The sequence below is a fragment of the Protopterus annectens genome, chromosome 6.part0 (genome assembly GCF_019279795.1).
Source record: "Protopterus annectens isolate FY-2018-M chromosome 6.part0, PAN1.0, whole genome shotgun sequence".
Taxonomy (NCBI): domain Eukaryota; kingdom Metazoa; phylum Chordata; order Ceratodontiformes; family Protopteridae; genus Protopterus; species Protopterus annectens.
In genome coordinates, this window is record NC_056737.1 from 1,935,427,113 (window position 1) to 1,935,449,531 (window position 22,419).

The following is a 22,419-nucleotide window of genomic DNA, read 5'->3' on the forward strand; positions in this document are numbered from 1 at the left end:
CCTCCAGAGTAAGAGCTTTTTTTGGTTCCATGGTGCTCAGGAATGTCCTTCCATGAGGGCTGCCCAGGGATATAGGTAGCTGGGGACTCTGTCCCATCATAAGGAATGAACGAAGATTAACAACATGTCTTACCATAATGTTCCATCTGTGTTGTTGATCTTCGTTCATTCATTACTCCCCACCCTCCATTCCCCCTCCAGAGGTTCCTGGTGGGTTTCATATGGTTCTTCTTTCTTTCTTGTAGGTCTGTTCAGACCAGAGGTAGCCTCTACTTTTGTCTATCAACTTGCAAACTTGATCTGAGGTAACAGGGAGCAGAGCATTGTTGGTAGGATCTTAGCTCAAGAGTTTTTGGCTAACGCAAGCTTGGTATAAGGCTGGCTCAGTTCCGAGAACAGAACCGATAACCCATCGTAATGAATGAACGAAGATCAACAATACAGATGGAACGTTATGTTAAGACATAACTTCTTTTTCTGATCTGTTATACAGAAGTGGAATTACCTAGAGAAAGTAAGGCCTTGTTGAGTTTAATTCTGGTGGCTGCCAAGAAAACAATCACTAGAAAATGGAAATCAAACTCTAAATCAACTGTACTAGTAGTAGTGAATATAGTAACATATATGAGTGGATGTGGGACCTTTAGAAAAGTGGGGCAAATTACATAGAAAAATGGGAATTTTGAGAACAATACATGCAAAATAATGTTTTTGGAGAGAGAATGAGGTTTAATGGAAGGCAGGAATTGAATGAGCTATGTAATGTTTGACTGACAATGATTGTATAGATTATAAATGATGTATGTTTGCAACTGAAAATATGTCACTATTTCTTGTTTTCATTTATATAAATGTATGATTGCCTATGTCATAAGTGATAATTCAATAAAGATCGTTTCTTGTTTAACAGTGCACTACCTCTGTAAACAAATATCACAAAATAAATATTTAAATTTGGTAAGTATACCATATGTGGATGAAAATGACAGGCAGAGCATAATGCCATAGAGGGGGAGTCGTTGTAGACAATACAGTTGAGAAGTTGACAGGCTGTGTAGAATATATTGGCTGGCTGGACCGTAGAATTGACGAGTAGACGAAAATGCTGAGAAAATTGAAAATTACGCAGTTAAAAGGCGATGTAAGATAACTGGCTAGATGGACCACGTACCCTTAAATTTATATCAGGAAATGTGATCTTTCCACAATATTTTGTTACAAAACACAAAAAAGGATATAAGAAATTTTATGGGACTACGGGATTATATTTACGAGTTTGGTACTGAGTGAACCATATGATTCCTCCTTCTACTTCCATGTAAAAATTAAAGCTACTACGTCTATTTTATATTACCTTTTTTGTCTGCCGGACATTCCCAGCGGAAATGCCAACCCAATTTGCCAATTCCCACTGCATGGAGACGAGTCACGTGACCCGCGTCGCTAGTTGTAGGAAAAGCCTCGTTCTGAAAATCAGGGCAACACCTAGAGAAGACGGGAATCTCTGTGGGAAGGGAGAAGAATTAACCGACCCTATTGTACGGTAGTTGTATTAGTGTCACAGGGTCTATCCAGTTTGCCGGATATGGGCAGCATTTAATGCTAAGCACGGAGAAATAATTTTTCGTTTTGTGGAATTAGACGGACTTTAAGGAGTTGATTTAAGGTAGCAGCAGCATGTCGCGGGCAGTGCTGCAGCCTAGCCAGCAAAAGCTGGCTGAGAAACTGACCATCTTGAACGACAGGGGCATTGGGATGCTCACTCGACTGTACAATATCAAAAAGGTAAGGCAGAGGCTCACAGGTATTACGGTTTCTGGTTGGGAAACCCAGACTGTGGCTCGATTCTCGACGAAACAGCGGGGCCGTATCCTAGGGAGGTACAGCAGATATGGCAGGAATGAAGAGGAGCCGACCTCCAGGCCTCCTAGGTTGTACTGTACGGTTAGGTATACAGTGTAACAGCATAGTACATTTAATCTTTTCAGGTCAGTCTTATTGATCAGTTGATTAGCAATGTAGGTTTATGCTTGAGTTTTTTTCATTGTTGCACGTATGCAAGCGTTTATGGGTATGGGGTAGCTGTGGAGGAGGATCTTGCAAGGCACTAGCATCTTGCAAGAAATGCAGACATGGTTAGTTTTCATATAAAACTGTTTAGAATACTTTTTTAAAGTTTTGGTAGTTCTTTATTTCCCAATTATTGATATTTAAAAAGTTCATAGTTGAAATGTGCAGTTTTAAATGATCAATTTATACATTTGCTGTGCTATTGTTAATTATGTAGAGCAGAGCATTCAGAAGTTGGTTGTCATTTGAAATTTATGCTTTCACCCCCTGTAAGTAAATATTTACGAATTGTAGGCAAACTACGTTATGATTGGCTAGATTGTTCTAATGCAGTTTTATTTTGTGTCATTGCATTTTATGTTTTTGTTCTTCCTGGTATCCACGGGTTTTGTTTTGACGTGATAGTTCCCAACTTGTGTCAGTTTACTATACATAAGTGAAGTAATGCACGTGCGTGTGATCTGTGTGATTAAAATCACATCCCCAGTTGTAAATTTGCATTTTCCTGATCAACGTTGCATAATAAATGGTATGTTTTTAGATGTTAGTGGAAGTCAGTTTTATGATGAAAGGTCAAGTCTTGCATGCTCGCATTTCATTTATTCCAAGTTAAATTGCCGTATTGAATAGCAGTGCCGCATTCCAATTAATGTAGTTCCATGTGGTGGTGACAGTATTTTGTTGTGCCATTTCATTTTTATTGTTTTTTGTGTTTTTGCAAAACATTTTAGAAATGTGTTAGTTTTATGTATTTTTTTGAGATTATTAGAATGGGTATGGTTGTAATTAAGAAAGTAAACGGCGAGTGAGCCAGTACACTACAAGAAAACTGAAATGAATATGTTGTCCAATAAAGGGGTGTATAGCAACAATCCCAGCACCAAGTAAATTTGTCTTTTTAATCATAGTCACAATTTATTTTTCCTTTAAACATGTTAATTTCATAACAAGGCTAATCTCGGTTATTACATTTTTTTGGTGTTAAAGACTCTGTGAGTGACTTTTGTGTTGTGTTATGTTTAACAAGCTTAATTCAGGCTGCAGTTTTTTTTTTTTTTTGTTTTGTTTTTTTTTTTTAAGATAATTGCTTTTGTTTTTTGGTAAATGGGTGAGTATAGCATATATACCTGGTTTATTTTCAGTGTGACTAAAGGAATGCACCAGTATTTTATTTAAGTGTGTGTGAATATGTACTTTTGTGTTTTACAGACACACAACAAAATATTTATTAAATTACTGTATTTATACTCTCGGAGGTCATTCATAAAGTCCTGGTAACTGAATTAATTGTAGCACTGTTTAAGAGTGGTAATATGCAGTTGTTGGAGCAAATTAGAATGTACAAACCGTGAGTAATTTTGTGAATCTTAAGAATTGGTGTATTGGAGAATGTAGCCATAACTATTTTTGTCTTATAGAATTAGAAATGCTTGAATTATAGTGACAAAGAATTTAGCTTTTGTTTGGAAAGGATTAAGATGTTTCCATGTAAAATGTTCTTTCATATCGTGTTGGATCTTGCCTTTCTGCAATGATACTTTTGGTAGGAACTTTTTAATGAAAGCATTGTACAAGCTATGGGTTTTGAGAAGGACTTCTAAAACATATGTCCAAGTGAGTTGCATTTGTATAATGTTTGTACCAGTAAACATTTTATGATAATGGTACGTGTGTGTATATAATATATTTAATCAAAAGTATCTAGTTGGGAAGTTGGCATAATGGTCAAGGTGTTCACCTTACAGACACAGGATGCAGGGTTTGATTCTCACATGGGGTGATTGTCTAGGCCTAAAATGGCCCACAGGGGCAGTTAGCATGGTTATAATCTATGAACTTATCAGGTAGGCAAAACAGTTAAACTTGTTTTATGTAATACAGACAGATCTGTACTTTTAATGGAGCGTTTATTTTTCATTTCAGGAATTGGGTATTTTTTGACTGAGCATAGGCTCATAGGTAGGTACTAGGCTATCGGCCTAAGGGCCTACGTAAGCCTAGCCAACAAGGTTCCCTGGTTTACGCCACCGAAGAAAGTTATTTTCCTGTGCCACTGTCGAGCAGAGACACAGAAGTAATCCCTGGGGTGTATGTCCTATTTCCCATCCACTCATCAAGATTTTTCTTGAAGAGTGCTAATGAAGAACTTTGTTTGACATAGATGGGTAGCCTGTTCCAGAGTATGGGAAGTCTCTGGGACAGGAATCTATCTCTCCAGCATGTCCTGTTTATTGTGGTGACAAGGTTTAGGTCCCTAGAGCGTGTAGCTCAGAGGGATTGGGATTTCTTTAGTTGTAGCATGTCCAACAGCTCTGGGTTTGACATAGCTTTATATGTTAGGCAGAGATCACCTCGGAGTAGGTGATATGCTACGGAGTAAAGCTGGAGTTTATTGAGGCGGTCAGTGTAGGGCATTTGTTTGAGGCCAGTAATACTCTTTGTGAGGTACTTCTGTGGCCTTTCCAGCTGCTGCAGATGTCTTGTGAGGTACATTCCAAAAGGGGCGTTGTACTCTATAATGGTCTTGTTAATCTGTACGGTAGAGTTCATAGGCTTGGAGTGTTTTTGAAGCATACTTAAGAGCATTTCACAGTAGTGATATATTAACTGTTACTGTGATGGCATGACAGATTAAGGAAAAACCTTATTTAATCTTTTAAAGTTTGCCAAATAGCATGCAGTGTAGGTAGCAAGGTCAAATAAAAGTTCTAGTATGTCAGGCAAGTGCCTTAAACACAACTTCTTTTGTTTGTATGCTCAGGTTTTTAAGTTTGGTTATGCTATTGATGGGAGAATGCAACTTTGAAGGATGGGATGGATGTTTGGAAGATTAGTACGTAGACTAGCTGGGATGGTGTGTGTGTGTGTTTTGTATTAATCTAAAGTTTGGCAACTAATGGTAGGATTAAGCTGGGTTGGAGAAGCTTGAAGATTGAGAAAACCGAGCAATATGTGTACTGTGCTGTAGAGGGAGTTATTTGGCCTCTCTGAGGGTGAGGGAGTGGTTCTCATGAGAAAGGTGAGTGATAATGTGTCACATTTTGTTTCCGATAGTCTGTAGTATGGAGAAGTTCTTAAAGGCTGTTTCTGTTAGGAGTAGTCCATTTTTGAGCTGTGCCAAAAGAGTTCTTTTGCCTGTAGTCCGTATGATGGCTGGTTTTGATAAATTAGGTGAGGTTTTCTGGCCCAAAAGAGAAGTGAGTTAATTTTTGACCCTAATTTCTAAATATGGGTATGGAATATTAGTGCTTGGCCTAGCCACAAACTGAGGTATTTGAAGAATTTGTTTGTTTGTCTTGGTGTGCTGCAAAGGGCAGTGATTTTTAGGGTGGTGTCATATAGCACGCTTTGTTTTTGTAGTTACTGAGCAAGGAACAGAGATGTTAGTCTTTTTGCAGTTTTGTATTAGTTGTAGAGTGGATGTGGCTGGTCCTAAAGATTATTAACATGTAGTAAATGTGAGGATGAGTTGTAGAATATTAGGATCATAAAGTAATGTCTTTCGGCTTTTCCCGGTTAGGGGTCGCCACAGTGGAACTCCGGTCCGCTAATGATTGGCAGTAAGTTTTTATGGTGCCGAGTTGCCAGCCCGACACCCAGCCTTCAAAGAAGGCACACTCATTCACGCACAAATATTAGGAACATACTGTATTATGATAGGACTGCATACATATTGCTGTATTATAATGTACATATTAAAATATTAGGATCATACTGTAAGTTGTTAATGAAAATTAGAGGAGATAAGTTAGGATATAATATTGGGGTACTCCCACTGAAAGATGTGGGTTGAGAAAAGGAAAACACTAATTTCATTTAACTTTCAATGATCTGTTTGACAAGATGTCTTGAAAGCAGGTGAGGGATGAATGTTTCTAATGCCAGTGTTTTGAAGACCAAAAAGGAGGACTTTTGGTTGCTGATTAGGGCAAAGGCTTTTGAGTAGTCAGCGAGTATTGCTCCTGCCAAGTTATCTCTCTCCGTGTTGTGGAGAATGTCATCAGGCACCAAAGTGCTATCATTGTACTGCCACATGTTCAGAGTCTATGCTGTTTTAGGATTAGGTGATATTGTGAATGTAGCTTAACTAAGAAGGGGGTAGGATGGAACCTTGACGGAAGTGTGAGGTTTCATTATTTTGCGTGAAAGGGGTAATGAGTGCTGTTTTCCAGGTGTTTGGCATTATGTTTTGTCTTCAGTAGTTTAAAACGTGACGAGGTTTGGTTAAAAATTCCTTGTAGTGGTAGATTAAACTAGGAAAAAATGTGATGTGAAGCTGAGGGGTGGGGCTTGGGCATGCTTCCAAGTAGATTACATATGTTTTGGTGAGATTTTTTCCTGAAGTAGAAGGGGAGGAGCTCTGGGAAGTTGAACAAGGGAGTGAAGTTGCTATTTGTAGCTTGGGAAGAGTGGCTAAAGTGTCTGGAAAAAGTCGGAGCAGGTGAGTGGTCCCTGATTTAATTGGATTAGGTTTAGCAGAGAATTTCAGTAGATTAACTTCATACCAGAAGTATTTGAGTTTATTAAAGAGTTAGTTAATGTTTGTTTTATTTATGTATGTGGTGTTGTATTAACAATGTTCTAACTTTTTGAGATGGTTTAATAGAATTATTTAAGTAAAAATGGAAGCAGTAACTACACAATGCTGTTTGGTAGAATTTATGTAAAGGTTACCTACTACTTTCATTTTATGTCCATGCTTCCTTATAGCATATATTATTGTTCTAGTGCGTGGAGCTCAGTGATTATGCTCCAATGTCAAAAGAGACAAGTTAGTAGTGCTACTCTAGGGTGAGACCTGATATTAACAACACTTAGGTGTTTTAACAAATTCTAACACCTTTCCAGGTGTTAGAACCAACCCCAAAGTTGGTACTTTTCTAAATGCTGTTTAATATTTGGTCTAGTGCTAAGAATCAATTACTTAGTGCCACGCAACGAACAGTGGCAGAAGTAGAAATAGCTTCTTTCATGCCTGCTGTGCCTACCTGTAAGGTGCCCTTGAGTTCATCTCATAATTTTGTTCTAAACTTGTTTGATTTTTTTTTTTGGCAAGTAAATGAAGATTATGGTCATTCATAAATGCCCAAAACAGAGTTTAACTCTTTATTCAGAAACGCTTAGTGATGCAAAACCTGATGTTCTGTATTAAAATTTTAATTGAATTAAAGCAATATTTTAAAAACTTTCTCTGATTTTTGATCCTTTGGCATGCTAATGAATAGTGAACCAATAAGCTGACAGATGTGTTGCTACTGCCTGTTTGCCAGTGTTCTTATTTAACCTGTTGTACATGGAGCAGCAAAGCTTCATGCACTGCAAAGAGTTATGGTCTGGTATCCAATCGAAATCCTACATTGACTTTGTTGCCAAGATTCACCCCTTGACCTTTGATCTCAAGGTGAATTTCTTGGTATCCATTTCTCAAACACATAATGTGGTTATGATTGGAGACACGATTATAGTCCTCAGTTACATGTATACCTCGACCGATTTTCTGTTGAATCTGTCTTGGCTAACGTTATGTGCAAATGTCGTGATATCGAAGAATTTGCTAAACTTTTAAAAGAATATTTAGAATCAGTTATACAGAATTTAAACCAAATAAAGTGGTATAATTGATGAGCAATAACAGAAAAATGTTTTCATTACTTAAGTCAGAAGTAGGTTGCACCTTTGGCAGGCTGTTGTCTGATTTTAAATTGTGTTAATTACTGGATGGCACAGTGGTGCAGTGTGTAGCCTTGTTGCCTTGCCAGTAAGAGGTTGTCCTGGTTCAGTTTTTGTCCGGAGTGCTTTCTGTGGTGAGTCTGCATGGCCTCACTTTTCCATTTTCTTCACATCCAAAACGCGTACAGTATGCACATTGGTGACCCTGAGGTTGGATGTATGTGGTATGTGCTTATGTGATGGAAAGCCCTGCAATCTGTTTCTGTTCCTACTTGCTTAGCAAATTCTAATTCCATGGATGGTGATGATTTATGGGGTCACTGAAGCCAACTGGATGAAACTCAACAGTGTTGGATTGATTTTTACTAACTGGCCGCTAATTATTATTTGTTGTTTGCAGGGGGCTTTCCATTGATTGCTTATTTTTTACTTTTATTTCATTATTGCACGTTTTTGAGTATTTTTTCTGTTTGTATTATAGAATACAGTCGCTTAACTTCGGACAGCAAGCCTTTCAGTTATTTAAACTGGTTGTTTTATTATTTGTTTTCTTAAAATAAATGCTTATTCTTTCAAAAAAGTATCTTTTATTTCTGTGTGTTAGTTAATATAATAGTGTACTATGTTTGGAAATCGTGTTTTAATGTATGACATACATGGGCCATGGCTGAAAGGGGTCCTTGGATCAGCCCATCTTCAAGGTTAACAAATTAAATTGTTACAGAGGAACATTTTACATTGCTGTTTGAAGTAACAAATATTTCACTTTTAGACAAGACAGATTTAATTTCACCATACAATATTCTACTCCATTGCATTCTTTGAATTATAATCCTCTTTGGTCTTCCAAACAAGTTAAACAGTGTTTTAAATTTTTTTGTAGTGTGCAAACTTCTCAACTTTGGTAGGTTACTGAAAGGGTTACTAAAAGGGTTACTAGGGTATATTACAAAGTTTTACTGATAGTGATGCAATTCACTGTTCTTTCTATGTGTAGTTACAGGTTTAATGATAAAGTTTGAAAACTGCCACCCTTTCAGTTAAAGATGTTTGATAATTCTTCTGTAAAGGATACCTTTGTTCATGTAGTTCTGCATCTGACATTAAATGTCTTTATCAGTGCATGCAGTGACATTTTTTAAGAGACTGGACTTCCACAGGGACTTTTTCTGAAAAATGCGACTGCTCAAACTCCAGAAGAATTTTGCTGTTACATAGAAGTATTGCCCAGTGTTAGTACAATGGAATAAGGCGTTGTTAAAATGTCTAAAACAGTATTTTAGCAATGAAGTAAAAACGGAGACAATTTAGTCTCCCTTATAAGCGGTTGTGGTCATGTACAAGCAGCAATTCCATAAAAACGATTGTAAGAGTTGTTGACATTTAGAAAGGTAAAGAAAATAAAACCATATAGGACTACATGAACTGATTTGGACTTTTTGTAGTGGTACATTTGAGTCAATAAATAATCCCAGGGCTGTGTATGCTGAGAGTCCTGGAAAAGATCCAGTGTATAATGACACTACAGTTAAAAACATCAGGATAGCATAAAAGTTGCTTCAAGGACTTCTCATTTCTAAAGTTAAATGGGGGGGGGGGGGATCCCACTGTCCCCATGATATCTTTGGTCAGAACTAGCCAGTGTTTCATTATAACATTGTTGATGACGTCAGCCTCACTACTAAAATGTAGGAACAAAGGTACTTCTCTACTCCTGTAATGTCTAACTATTGTAACATTTACCAGGGGTAGAAAAATATGGTCTAGCCCATGTATCCGTTAATTGTATACTCTGCGACAACCCATACTCCACCTCCATTCTCCTTGTATCCTCTTTCAATAAAATTCAATCTCAAATCCTTGAGGTCACTAGAATATTCATCCTCACCCAAATTTAACCTAGAAATACACATACCACATTCTGAAAAATGTGTCCAGGGTGCATGCTATTTATATGAAGCAAGGAGGTTCTATGGCACTCGGAAATCAGGATTCCTATATATCTCAACATCCAAAAACTCAATACTAGTCATGGAAATTTTCAAGGAAGCGGAGGTAGTCCCATGCTAATAATTGTGCACTGAAACTCTGCAACTGTGTAACTGAGCCAGCCCATAACAAAACTTATATCGTCCATGAAGCAACAGTAAAATTTAATACATCTAGAATAATAGTAGAACTAAAACATTAAAATTTTCCCATTGGGGAAACGCCATGTTGGTCTAGCTAATGGCACAAGTGCCATAGCTATGCCAGGGATCTGTTTAAGTACTCGCAGTCAAAAACAAATAGATTATTTTGCAAAACAAATTCAATAAATTGACAAATCAGTCTTAACCCTGTTATATGGACTAAACTCAAGTAAATATTTTCCAACTAAATCTGCCCCTTCCAAGTTGGGAATAATGGTAAACATTGAGACTACGTTCAAAATAACAAGCAAACAGTCAGCTGAGAGTAAATTTGTGCTAGTCAACTTTTGGCACTTTCTAAGAATCTGTAAAGGTATTCTTTCCCGCAGGCAGGGATAGTCTTATTCTTGCAGGAAATAGAAGTTGTGCTTTGATTTCTTCCTTTTTTTAACGATTTTCTTAGAGGGCCACATGCTTTTGGACAGTATAAGGGATGAGAAGTCATTGTCAAATCTAGTGATTTGGTTATCAATTTTAATGGAGCAGGAGACCAGGCAGTTCTTAATACAAGGTATTTTACAATAATAGATCTAGGGCGGCAGTTTTTACTGGATGCAGAAATTGTGGTTAAAGATCTTTGTGCCCTTTCTGTCCCGAAGGATAATGCTTCTTGTAGATTTAAGATTTTAGTAATCCCAAGAATTCATGAAATTTATCACATTGTCCCCTTCCATCTGCTCCGGAATGCCATAGATTCTTGTATTGTTTCTTCTGGTTCTATTCTCAATGTCATCCATCTTCTCAGTGAGTCTGGTGTCCTCTTGAAGAAGGATTGTTTTCTCCTTTTCTGTTGCTCTGTGGTCTATGTGTTACAGAATCTTCAAGTGCAGCAGTCTGGGCAGTTTGTTGTTTAAGGACTTCATTCAATAAGGCTATTTGTTTGGTATCTTCTTTTATGTTGTCCACTTTTAGGTTTAGTTTATCTATTTTAATCACCAAGTCTTGAACTGTGGTAAGCTTTGTTGTATTTCTTTCTTCATTGGATTTTCTTGCTGGGAAAACTTGGAGTTGCTCATCTTCCTTTATGAATGTAATTTCGGTGTCCTTTCTGGAGAGTTTTACAGGAAAATATGAAGATTTTTGTTGTAAATTACACCAACGTGTATTTTACGGCTTTCAGATTTTAGTATTAATGGTTTCAGGTCGTTGGTGAAATTGAAAAAAAAAATCTTGTCGGGAAAAGATGAAGACTGCAGAGCTCAATAATTCAGCTGCTTTCAGCCTGCTATCCAAGCTGCACCCCTTAAGCAATGTTTTTTTTTTTTTTTTTTTTTTTTTGATAATCACTCCAGAGTATAAAAACATTTAGCATAACAATTTGGGCAACAGAAGTAGAAAGGGCTGTCACCAAGCTTTGGGGCCTATAACAAGGAATCCTGTAGAAGTATTGGAAATATTTCGGAAATTCATTGGAAGTCTGTATAAAGCAGAGAAATATGGAAATCAAGAAAAGTTACAAATGGAAATGTTTACGGAAAAATTAAATATGCAAAGGTTAGAGGTAGAGGAGGCTTAATTACTAACAGTTAAGATAGGAGGAGATAAAAATGGGGATGTGTAACCAATCTACAGGAAAGTCAGCAGGAGTAAATGGTATTTCTGTGGAAGTTTGCAATCTCAGAGGGAAAAAACTGAAAGATGTGGAAGGTTTTGTTTAACAGTATTTTAAGAGAAAAGTACCAACATCCTGGAAGAAAGCGGTGGTTGCTATAATACCTAAAAAAAAAGGGTAACGATCCATCAGAGCCAGCTTCATACAGGCCATTTCAGTAATAAACTTTGGTTGATTATAAGTAACACAACAAACACACACACTACTATGGAAATGAGTACTCCTGTGGTTTAACCAAGTTAATAATGTGAAAACATGAAACATAGCCACAGAGTAAAACATGGCCCGAGCATTCATAAAAAGCCAAACCGTTTAATCAGAAACTAGTTTAAAATAGGTAAGCGGTTTCACGACAACTTCATCGGACCTTTTTCAACATGAAAATGCAGTAGAACATTTAATTAATAAACCAGTTATAGCTATCCATTGAAAATCTATCAATTAATCCATTGTTCTGATGTCCATTCTTACCAGCATCACTAGTAATGTTTATAAAATACAGAAAAATCACTTAATAAAATCACTAAAAACACACAAAATAAATGTTGTGAAATCATTTCTTCAAACCCCGTTTCTTCAGCACTGGGTTTTAAAGATGCTTTTTCATATTTGTAATATGACTGAGAACAGAGAGGTCAGATGGATACTTAGACTTATGGCATATCAAGGCAAGGGGTTGAATGAAAAGGCATTTTTAAAACCAGTGCTGAAGAAACTGGGTTTGAAGAAAAAACCCAGTTTTAAGTCTCTTGCATACCTTGTAAGGCAGAGGTTCTGCCTGTCAGCTTGGAGATGTGAGAAGCAGATATGAAAAAGGAAAGGTCCTAGCATTCTTTTCAAAGAAGAAACACATTTCCCCATGTCATTTAGTGATAATTCAATAATCCTACCCTTATAATTGAAAACAAACCTTACTGAAATATTTTCAGTTGCAAACATTATACATGTAATCCTCTCTACAGTCATTGTCAGTTGAACATTGCATAGCTTATTCAATTCCTGCCTTACTTAAATCTCACTTCTTCAGAATATTATTATGCATGCATTGTTCCCACAATTCCCATTTTTTCAATGTAATTTGCTCCTACCCTTTTCTAAAGATCCCAGTTCCATTTTGTTTTATCTCCGTTACTATATCCACAACTTGTAATATGGTTGGTTTAGATTTTGATTTCCATTTTCTAGTAAATGCTCTTTTTTTTTTTTTTTTTTTTTTTTTTTTCTGGAAGTCATCAGAATTTAACTCTGTTTAACTCTGCAAGGTCTTACTGTGTGTACACAGCAGTTCTGATTCTGTATCGCAGCCGAAAAAATGATTTTTTGAGTTGCGTCAGTTTGCTCACCCAGTATTAATGATGAGTAGTCTGCAGGGAATTTTTAAAGTCTGCCAATTCATTCGACTCAAATATGTTTTCAGTTGCCTCTTTCTTCCCCATCACACCTCCAACATTGGCAAACTACCTGAGGAAAATTTCTTTAGAATCTGCTTGGAGTATAAAAATACCTATGGAAACACTTTTTCAAGCAAAAATTCTACATATTCTAGACTTTGTGTATTTGGGGCTGTACACATATTCTCCAGCTGTTTCTTTGTGAGTTGCTTATCAAATCTCTCTTCCAATCCTTTTTAACGTCCTCTGATTCCTGTAGTTATCTTGCAGTATTTCTTAGGTTCATAGATTAGTACTAAGCTAACTGCCCTTGCAAGCCATTCTAAGCCTAGCCAATTATCCCTTGTGAGACTCAAACCCTGCACCTTGTGTTTGCAAGGCAAACACCTTGACCATTAGGCCACCCTCCCAATCCTTTATATGTCTCACTAATTATCCTTTATCTGCTACAGATTTTACTAAAAACTCTGCCAGTTCTGGTCTTCTCTTGCCATTAATTTTTGAAGTGAAACTTCTGCGGATGGTGTGAGTGCTCGGAATGAAACGGAAGTCAAACTTTGCCCACTAATGGCAAAGTTTGACTTCCTACTCTACTTTAACTTTCAACCACACACCGTTTCAGAATGTGTGGTCCCCTCGCAGCAGCAGCATCTGTTGAAAGGTTTCTGTACCTCTCTCTCATACCAGTCAAACTCCTAGCCACAAGAAATCTGGACATAGCTACAAATAACGAGGAGGGGAGGGTGACGACAAAGAACCAAAAATAGGGACAGATTTAAAAAATTCCTCATATAAACTTACAAAGTTGCTTGAATGACTGTTTCTGTTAGCGTGCATTTCCCACACACAAAGTGAGAGAGATTTAGCGCTCTGCTGGCAGCAGCATCATTTGAAAGGGTTTCCTGTCTGTCGACTGTACCTGTCAAACTCTTAACACAAGAAATCTTGACAAAGCCTGAAATAAAGCAGGAACAAAGGCCCAAAAATAGAAAAAGATTTTAATTACTGCGCTTATAAAATTACAGTGTTGCTTAATTAAATGATTTCTGTTAGCATGAATTTTCTGAAGAAAATAAAATTCTGAAACTCAAATGTGTTTCATTATTTAGTAACTTCAGTTTGCAATGATGGTCAACGAACCAAAAGTTTTCGAAGTAAGGGACCACAAAATAAAGTAAATACCTGGTTATCTTTTTATTTAAATGTTATTTTTTGGATTTAAAATGCTTCTTTTCCATATAATACAGCAAATTTGAAGCATTAGGCGGAGGAGATATTTTATATCAAAAATATATATAAAAAAATATAGTAGTAAAAAAAAAATTAAAACGCAACAATTTTATAGAGAACCCATTCTCCAAGTGCAGTAGTGCCCTCCAGGGTGTGTGTGAGAATGTGTAATTAACACCCTTCCAGGGGTGTGCAGGCCCTCTGCTTGTGGCGTTGGGCCTCATGACAACCCGGGGCGGGTGTTAATTACACATTAACACACACACACTGTGGCATTATCGCTTACTCAGTGTTGCTTCAAACTCTGTGAAATGGTTAGCTGCCAATGATAAATACAGCGGCTTTCCTTCACACTCCTTGCAGAAGTTTCACTTCTATTGCGAGTGGCAACCGTGTACCTTTTTCTCATCTCCTCTTATCCCGTTGGTAATCGTGCGTCTTCTACCTCTAACCTTAGCATGTTTAATTCTTCTGTAAACATTTCCATTTGTACTTTTTTCTTGATTTCTGCATTTCTCTCTGCTTTTATAAAGATTTTTATAAAATTCGTGAAATATATTTTTTAATCACTCTACAGGACGCCTGGTTATTTTCCTTGTTATAGGCTCCATAAGCTTGGCAACAATCCTTTCTACTTTGTTTACTGAGTTGTGCTCCTTGAGTTATCAAAAAACAGGTGCTTAATACCAATCCTTCTAAACTCATACATTTTATCAAGGTACTTCCTCATTGTCTCTGTAGCACTCTGCAGTTGTGCCTCTTCTTGTTCTGTGAGATTACACCTGTTTTGCAGTACTTTAACCTTTGTCAGTCCCTCTAAATAGTTCTGGTTACTTTTAAATCATATTTCTTCCTTTTTTTTTTTTTTTTTAAACTACGCTTTCACTTTATCCCACTCCCTAACTATATTTACAGTAGAAATGTATCTTTCCTAATAACTCCCGATTTTTAATTTTCACTACTCCTTTCTTAAATTCCTCTCTGTTTATCAGGTAGGGAAGCACCAGCATCTCATTTTTACTTTAATTTTCATTTTAGTAGTTATTGGTGCATGATCTGAAATAGTTATTGGATGTGTCAAAGCTGTCAATAAGATGCATATGCCCCTTTGATTTATAATTCATCCAGTCTAGCCTAGTTATTGTACCCTGGGGAATTGTATGTAAAGTCTCTGCAAGTTCGTGCTACTGAGTTCATGTCTTCCATACCAAATTTTTCATAAGTGTCTTCAAAAATGTACCCTCTTTTGTTGTATTTTCTCTTTTGGGCCCTTCAGACGCATGTTCACTGTAAATCAAATTCCATTTCCCACCTGTAAGTAATATAATATTCCCTGCTGGAAGCTGATTATTTCTGCCAGAATTTTCTTAACCTCCATTGTAGTAGTTTTAGGTAAAATAGAAGTATATGCCAGCATAATCCTCCTCCTTTGCCAGTAGCCTGTTACTGCTGTGAATCTACCATTGTTATCTTTTGTTCCTCTTTTGTCACTGTTTTTTAGCTCTTCTTGCAATAAAGTACTCCCCCCTTTTCCCTTGTGACGGATATTCCTCTGAATAACCACCCTGAAATACTTTATAGAGTTAACATTCTCCCCTTTCCAAGGGTGTCTGCTGTAGCATAGCTGTTTGCACTCTGCATTTCTTAATGTAGTTCACTAATCTTACTGTTTTGTGTTTAGCTGTGAGACCATTCACATTCAAAGATAATTTCTTATCACAACGGCAACACTTTCTATATTATTCCCATTTGTTATGTACAACAGCTTTTTTAAGTTTATACTTTCAGCTTTTGTGATACATGCATACACTGTTTGGCATGTTGATCTTTAAGATATTTGTTTCATGTTGTTATAGTCCTAAATAAATAACATTAAAAGTTTACAATCTATGCTTTCAGTCAGGAGCAACACTTCAGGATGTGCAAACAGAAATTTTATTCTTACAGCGCTGGGAGACTATCTTTGTAGCAGTCGTTAAATCAGTCCCTCTGAAGAGAGACAAACTACATCTTTTATACATTTTTCTTAGTAAACCTGGTCATGCATTTTTATTGCGTTACAATGACTCTGGCTAATAGAAAACTTTGCAAATGTCATCATCATCCCTCGTGATTTTTGCCTCAGACTTCACGTGAACACCTATCTGTACATGATCTACCTGCTTTCAAGGGGTCTTGTTTCTGACCTTGGATGATTCGAACCTTCCCTAGCAACAATGCACTCCTAGCCTGGAGGAGTCGGGTTAACAAATTCCTTTTGTAGTAACTAACATGCCTTGACTTTATGAAGCATTTTTTCCCCCCTTATTACATATTAAAAGAGTGCAGTTAGAACACAGTAATAACTTTAGTTTATGAAGCTGTATTTTTCCCAGCCCTGCATACAAATTGTGTTTGCTTTTTAACAATCATATTGTAGCATCATTAAAGAACTGAAATGAATATACATTTTAATAAGCTGATCTTGTCCCATAAGTTTCCTCCCTCTGACACTAGCAGTGTTATACTGTACATGTAATTATATTTTTATTTTTCTTAACTTGATGAAGTATGCCTCTGCGTCACAGTAATCACCATCTGTTATAATAGAATTGTCATTGATTGGTACATGCAGTGGCATTTCATGTGCAGGTGAGGTTTAAACGTCTTGTAATCACTGCCTTTAGAATAGAAAATACCAAAATGACCACAAATAAAATAAAAAGTACAATGACAATACCTTGGATTATACTAGTTCCCAGGTTACCAAAAATACTGCCCAACCATCCAAAAAGTGTCCATTGTTTTGATGTGCTGTCCAAATCTTTGGTCCTTTGTTCCATGAAATTTGCCAGTTTTTCATGTTCATCATGATGGTCACTAGTATATGAACAGCAACGACTCTGTGAGGGCACATGACCCCCCCCCCCTTTTGCAGCAAGCATTATATCAAGTGCCATTCAATTATGTAACACCACAGTTCGCATTTCAGTCATTTCCCGATTTGTCTTCTTGATGTGTTGCTTGTTTTGTTGGCCACCACCTGTAGAATTTGAGCAAGCATGGTAATTTCAAGCAGTGTGCTTTGCACTCCATACCTAGGATTAGAAATTGAAAATACTTGCTCTGACCAGTAGATTGCTCGCTTATTTCTCAGTCTACCTGCTGGTGGGGGTTTGAATAACTAACGGGAGTAGTATAGCCTACAAAGCAACATCAGGCCAGTTTGTAGGCAATCGGGGGTGGGTACGATCACCACAGATGTGGTAACGGCCACTTGTGCCCATGCAACACCCCCAGTCATAGCTTTTTTAAGTGCAAAGAGTCTAACACACTTTCATGCCTGGTGTCATTTACATTCGCTTTTTCCCACTGGTACAGTCTCATTTCTAGCATAACGTGTCTCCATGATGTGTGATTGCAAGTTGTGACACAACCTTTGAAAAATCAGTTACATTACACCAGGTTAAGCAGATGTCATTAAGGTCCTTTTCGAATGACACCTGTGATGCAGGGATGGGAATCATAGGAATCCCTGCCTTAGAATGATGAGGTATATATGGACATATCCAGCAGTTTGTTTTTTTGAGATTTTTGGCTTATTGCCGAAGGACCAGCAAGAAACTGTTTTCTCTTTACCAGTTTATAGAAGGAAACAGCAGCAGAAACGAAGCAAAAGTACCTGTTGTCACTGGATTCATCATGGACTGCTACTGAAGTTGACCTTCACTGAGCAGATGATTTATCTGTCGCACCTTGATCTCCCTCTGTTGGTTACGATGATTCATCTGGAGTCCCCACATGACAGGTCTTCTTGGAATTAGATGAATGGATCTTCATTGGTAGTCCTGCACAGTGAACTGCAGTCATGGTAGTTGGCAGGACCTTGAAAGGCCCCTTCCACCTTGGCTGAGGCTGTTTTTTCTCTGGGAAATTTTCACGTTCACCCGGTTGTAGTTGATGAAAGGGCTGGTCAGGAGGCTTTGGTAGCTCTGTTCTAAATGTTTGATGATATTGCTGCAAAACAGTAAGGAGTTTCCAACAATAAGAAATCATAGCATCGTCTGACAAAGTTAAATCTGCTTTTCCCACTGGAGGGGTAGCTGGAAGGGCCATGGGTCTCCCATTAATATTTCATACGGACTCAATTTCCTGGTGGCATTCAGTGAGACAGTCCTACTCATTAATGCTAAGGGGAGGGCTTTGGGCCATTTTAAGTGGGTTTCAGCACAAATCTTTGAAATTTTATTTTTAAGGGTCCTGTTTACCCTTTCCACTAATCCAGATGACTGGGGATGGTTGGGACAGTGAAGACTCGACTTAGTATTAAAAATTTCACACAGTTCTTTAAACAATGCATTATTAAAATGTGTTCCCTGGTAACTGTTGATGGTGCTTGGTATACCGAATCTCAGTATGTAATTATGCAAAAATTTCTTTACCACTGTGTCTGCATCAGCTTTGCGACATGGGTAAGCTTCTACCCATGCTGAGAACATGCACACTACTACCAAAATAAATTGTAAATTATTAGTCTTAGGCGTCTGGATGAAATCCAGCTGTACGTTAACAAAAGGTCCCTAGGTTGGAGGTAAACGTGCAGTTTTGCTGTTGGCATGTTTACTTACATGTACAAAACTGCAGTACATGTTTAGAATATAATGTATCAAAGACGAGACATGAGGGGCATACTAACTTCGTGTAATTTGATTAAATAAAGCGGTCTTACCTGTATGGGCTGGTAAATCATATGTCCTTACCAGTTAAGGTAGCAAAGAGGCAAGCGTCACCAGTCGGCTGTCCTGAATGTCACCATATGCCACCAGAGGATTTTCTACATCCATCCTTGAGCCACCTCAGAACTTCTCCCTGTGATGCTTCAGCTTCAAAGGCTGACAACTTTTCAAAATCAAACATCATTACTTTTGTAGCTTTATCGTTAATATACACAGATTTTTGCAACAATTTACTACTGCTTGTTTAGTGGCTTGGTCTGCTAAATTGTTGCCCTTTGTTATAACATCCTTGCCCTTTTGATGGGCACAACATTTGATTACAGACGGCCTCTTATGTAGCAAAAGTGCATCTAACAATGATTTTATGTACACTGAATTTTTAATTTGATTTCCTGAAGACGTCAAAAGCCCTCTTTTTTCAAAATTGCTCAAAGTCATGTACCACCCTGAAAGCATAACGGCTGTCTGTAAAAATATTGGCCACTTTGTCTTTAGGTAACTCGCAGGCTTTTTGCAAAACCAGTAGCTCAGCTGTTTGAGCAGAGTGAACACCCTCTAATCTTTGTTGCAACAATATTCTCTCTTTGGTGCACTTTGCTATTCTCGAGAGCAGCTTCCCTGTTTGATCTCTTCCACAGGAGCCGTCCATGAACAAATTCAGGTCAGCATTGGTTATAGGAGTGTCCTTTAAGTCCTCGCTAGGAGAACGCAAATAGTTACACACACAATCATGCTCTTCACCATCCTCCGCAGTAGGCAACAGAGATGCAGGATTTAGAACAGGACAGCAGATCAGAGAAATAGATGGATCAAAAAGAATTGTAAGTTCATATCTAGTTAGACATGCGGTCGAGAGTGGTTGAGTTTTCATTTTAAGCAAAAGAAATTATACAGAATGACGGACAGCTACAGTGAGATCATGCCCAAGTACCAATGATTGTGCCAGATTAACTAGAATAGCAGCAGCGGCAACTGTCCTTAAACAGGGTGGAAAACCTTTTGCAACAGAATCAAGTGCTGTGCTGTAATAAGCTAATGGACGATAGCTGTCCCCATGTTTTTGTGTTAGTACTCCTTGAGCAAATCCATTTCTTTCATGACAGAATAAAATAAAAGTTTATTATAGTCTGGTAACCTTAAAACTTGCTTCAAATTCTGAAATGAATTTTCCTCTTCACTATTCCAAAGGAGAGGCTCTGGTGCATCCTGCTTTAAAAGATTTGTCAAAGGTTTGGCAACTTCTGCGTAGTTGGGGATCCACTATCTGCAGTGTCCTATCATACCTAGGAAAGACTTAAGCTGTCTCTGAGTAGTCGGACGTGGGGCCCTAGACATTGCATCAGTACGAGATGGCAACACTTGCCTGCTACCTTGAGATATTAAATGACCAAGATAACGTACCGGAGATGACCACAGTTGTAGTTTTTTATTCTCTAGACACTGTGTGTCTCCTCTCTGCAAGGATAGTCAGAAGATGCAAGGTATCCTGTTGACATTGCTGAAAGGAATTTGATGCTATCAGTAAATCATCTACGTATTGTACTGACACAGACCCACCTGGAAATGTCACATTCTCCAAATCTTTTTTCAGAATTTGAGAAAAGAATGAAGGAGATTCAGTATATCCTTATGGCAACTGTGTCCATGTATATTGCTGTCCCTGAAAAGTGAAAGCAAACAGAAACTGACTGTCAAGGTGAATTAGTATAGAAAGGAATTCTGAACATAAATCTATTACAGAAAAGTAACTAGCTGTAGGTGGTATGCAACTCTGTATTGTTGCTGATGTAGAACAACAGGAAAAGTAGGTAGTACTGCATTATTTCCAGCCCTTAAGTCTTGTACAACTCTAAGTATTCTTCCCTGGCTTTTTCACTGGAAAAATAGGAGTATTACAAGGGCTTTTAGCTGGTATTGTTATTCCTTGCTGTATTAGAGACTGAATTTACAGGTTTGATTCCATGCTCTGCTTCTGGCTGTAGTGGATATTGTGGAACTCTAGGGAGAGGTTTTGATGGATTTAATTTTATTTTTACTGGTTCTGCTGATTTCAGTATACCTACTTCATTTGCATGCTTAGTTCACAAGTTGGCAGGTTCCTGCTGTAGTAACTCTATCTGCCTGTATGCTTTCAGCAGGCTGTTCCTCAGCTTCTGCTAAAACTGCCAATACTTTCCCCTCTGATTCTGTTGGAACATTTAGATACACCCCTTCTGGGGTACAATAAATATATAACCCAGCTTACTTTACCCCCCCCCCCCCAAAAAAAAGACCAGTCTCAATACCAGAAGAATGCCAGGCATCCTGCATTACTGCAGCACATGTTAAAGATGCATTGTCTAAGGCCAAGAGTACAGCTTCCATGGAACCTGACAGTATCCCTGGCTGTGTTCTACGTGAACTGGCACCACATATGTATGCTCTGTTTACTTACAGCCTCACCTCAGGCTTTGTCCCTACTGAATGGTGCACTGCTACAGTCCTCCTCCTCCATAAAGGAGGAGCAGCTACAGACCCTGGAAATTATCGCCCTATTAGCCTGACGAGTCTGATATGTAAAGACTGTGGTGCGCATCATCATGGACCTAATTAAAAAGTATGTAGGGAATCTCCAAACACTAAATCCCACACAGTTTGGTTTTGTGAAAGGTAGATCATGCCTGCTCAACCTGGTTGACTTCTTTTAGTCAGTCACCAGAGCGGTGGATGAAGGTAAGGCATTTCATATAGCCTACCTCAAACTGGACAAGGCCTTTGATACCATTCTTCACTCAGAAATTATTGATAAACTCATCAAACTAGGCATCAACCCCCATATCGTTAGGTGGGTTGCAAATTGACTCTCAGAACACAGCGTGAAAGTAGCGGACTCCAAATTAGACTGCCAACTAGTCACGAGTGGAGTTGCACAGGGATCTGTCCTGGGTCCTCTCCTGTTTGGCATCTACTTCTCAGAAGTCCAGGCCAACACAGAGGGACTCTGGCTGACCAAATTCGCAGACGACTGAAAGCTGGGAGCCATTATTAACTTCCCAAGTGATGCAGACATCCTACAGAAAGGCGTTACTGAGACCAATGACTGGTGTCGAAACCATGGCCTTAAGCTTAATGCCAAAAAATGCGTTGTCATCCCCTTTGGGAAAAACTCAGTTCCCACTAATTACCACATTGATGGGAGCCCACTGAACACTGAAGGTGTTATAAGAGATCTGGGGACAAATGTTGACCGCAACCTCTCCTTCGACTGCCACATTGCCACTGTGGTCAGAAACCCCTTCTGTGTGGCACATCTCATTACCAAGGATTTTGCATCCAGGAAGAAAGAGGTTATAATTTCTCTCTCTTTTTCCCCTCATTAGACCAATCGTAGAGTATAATTTCCCTTCGGCATGTACCTCACTAGACAACTGCAATAGCTGGAGAGGCCACAAAAGTAGCTCACGAAAAGGATCCTAGGCTTTAAACGCATGTCCTACATGGGCAGACTCAGAAAACTTCAGCTATTCTCTGTCTCATATCCTCTACTAAGAGGCGATCTC

The 22,419-nt window shown here is 38.2% G+C and overlaps 1 protein-coding gene across 4 annotated transcripts in view; it reads left to right on the plus strand.

Moving 5' to 3' along the window:
- Positions 1-1,437: 1,437 nt before the first annotated feature.
- Positions 1,438-22,419, plus strand: part of NCKAP1 (NCK associated protein 1) — a gene marked incomplete in the record, with an annotated part of 2,707,503 nt that continues 2,686,521 nt past the window's right edge. For 3 of the 4 annotated variants that reach the window (XM_044075245.1, XM_044075246.1, XM_044075247.1), the window contains 1 exon segment: positions 1,438-1,785. In XM_044075245.1, coding sequence (XP_043931180.1) covers positions 1,678-1,785 — 108 coding nt within the window. 4 annotated transcript variants of the gene reach the window in all.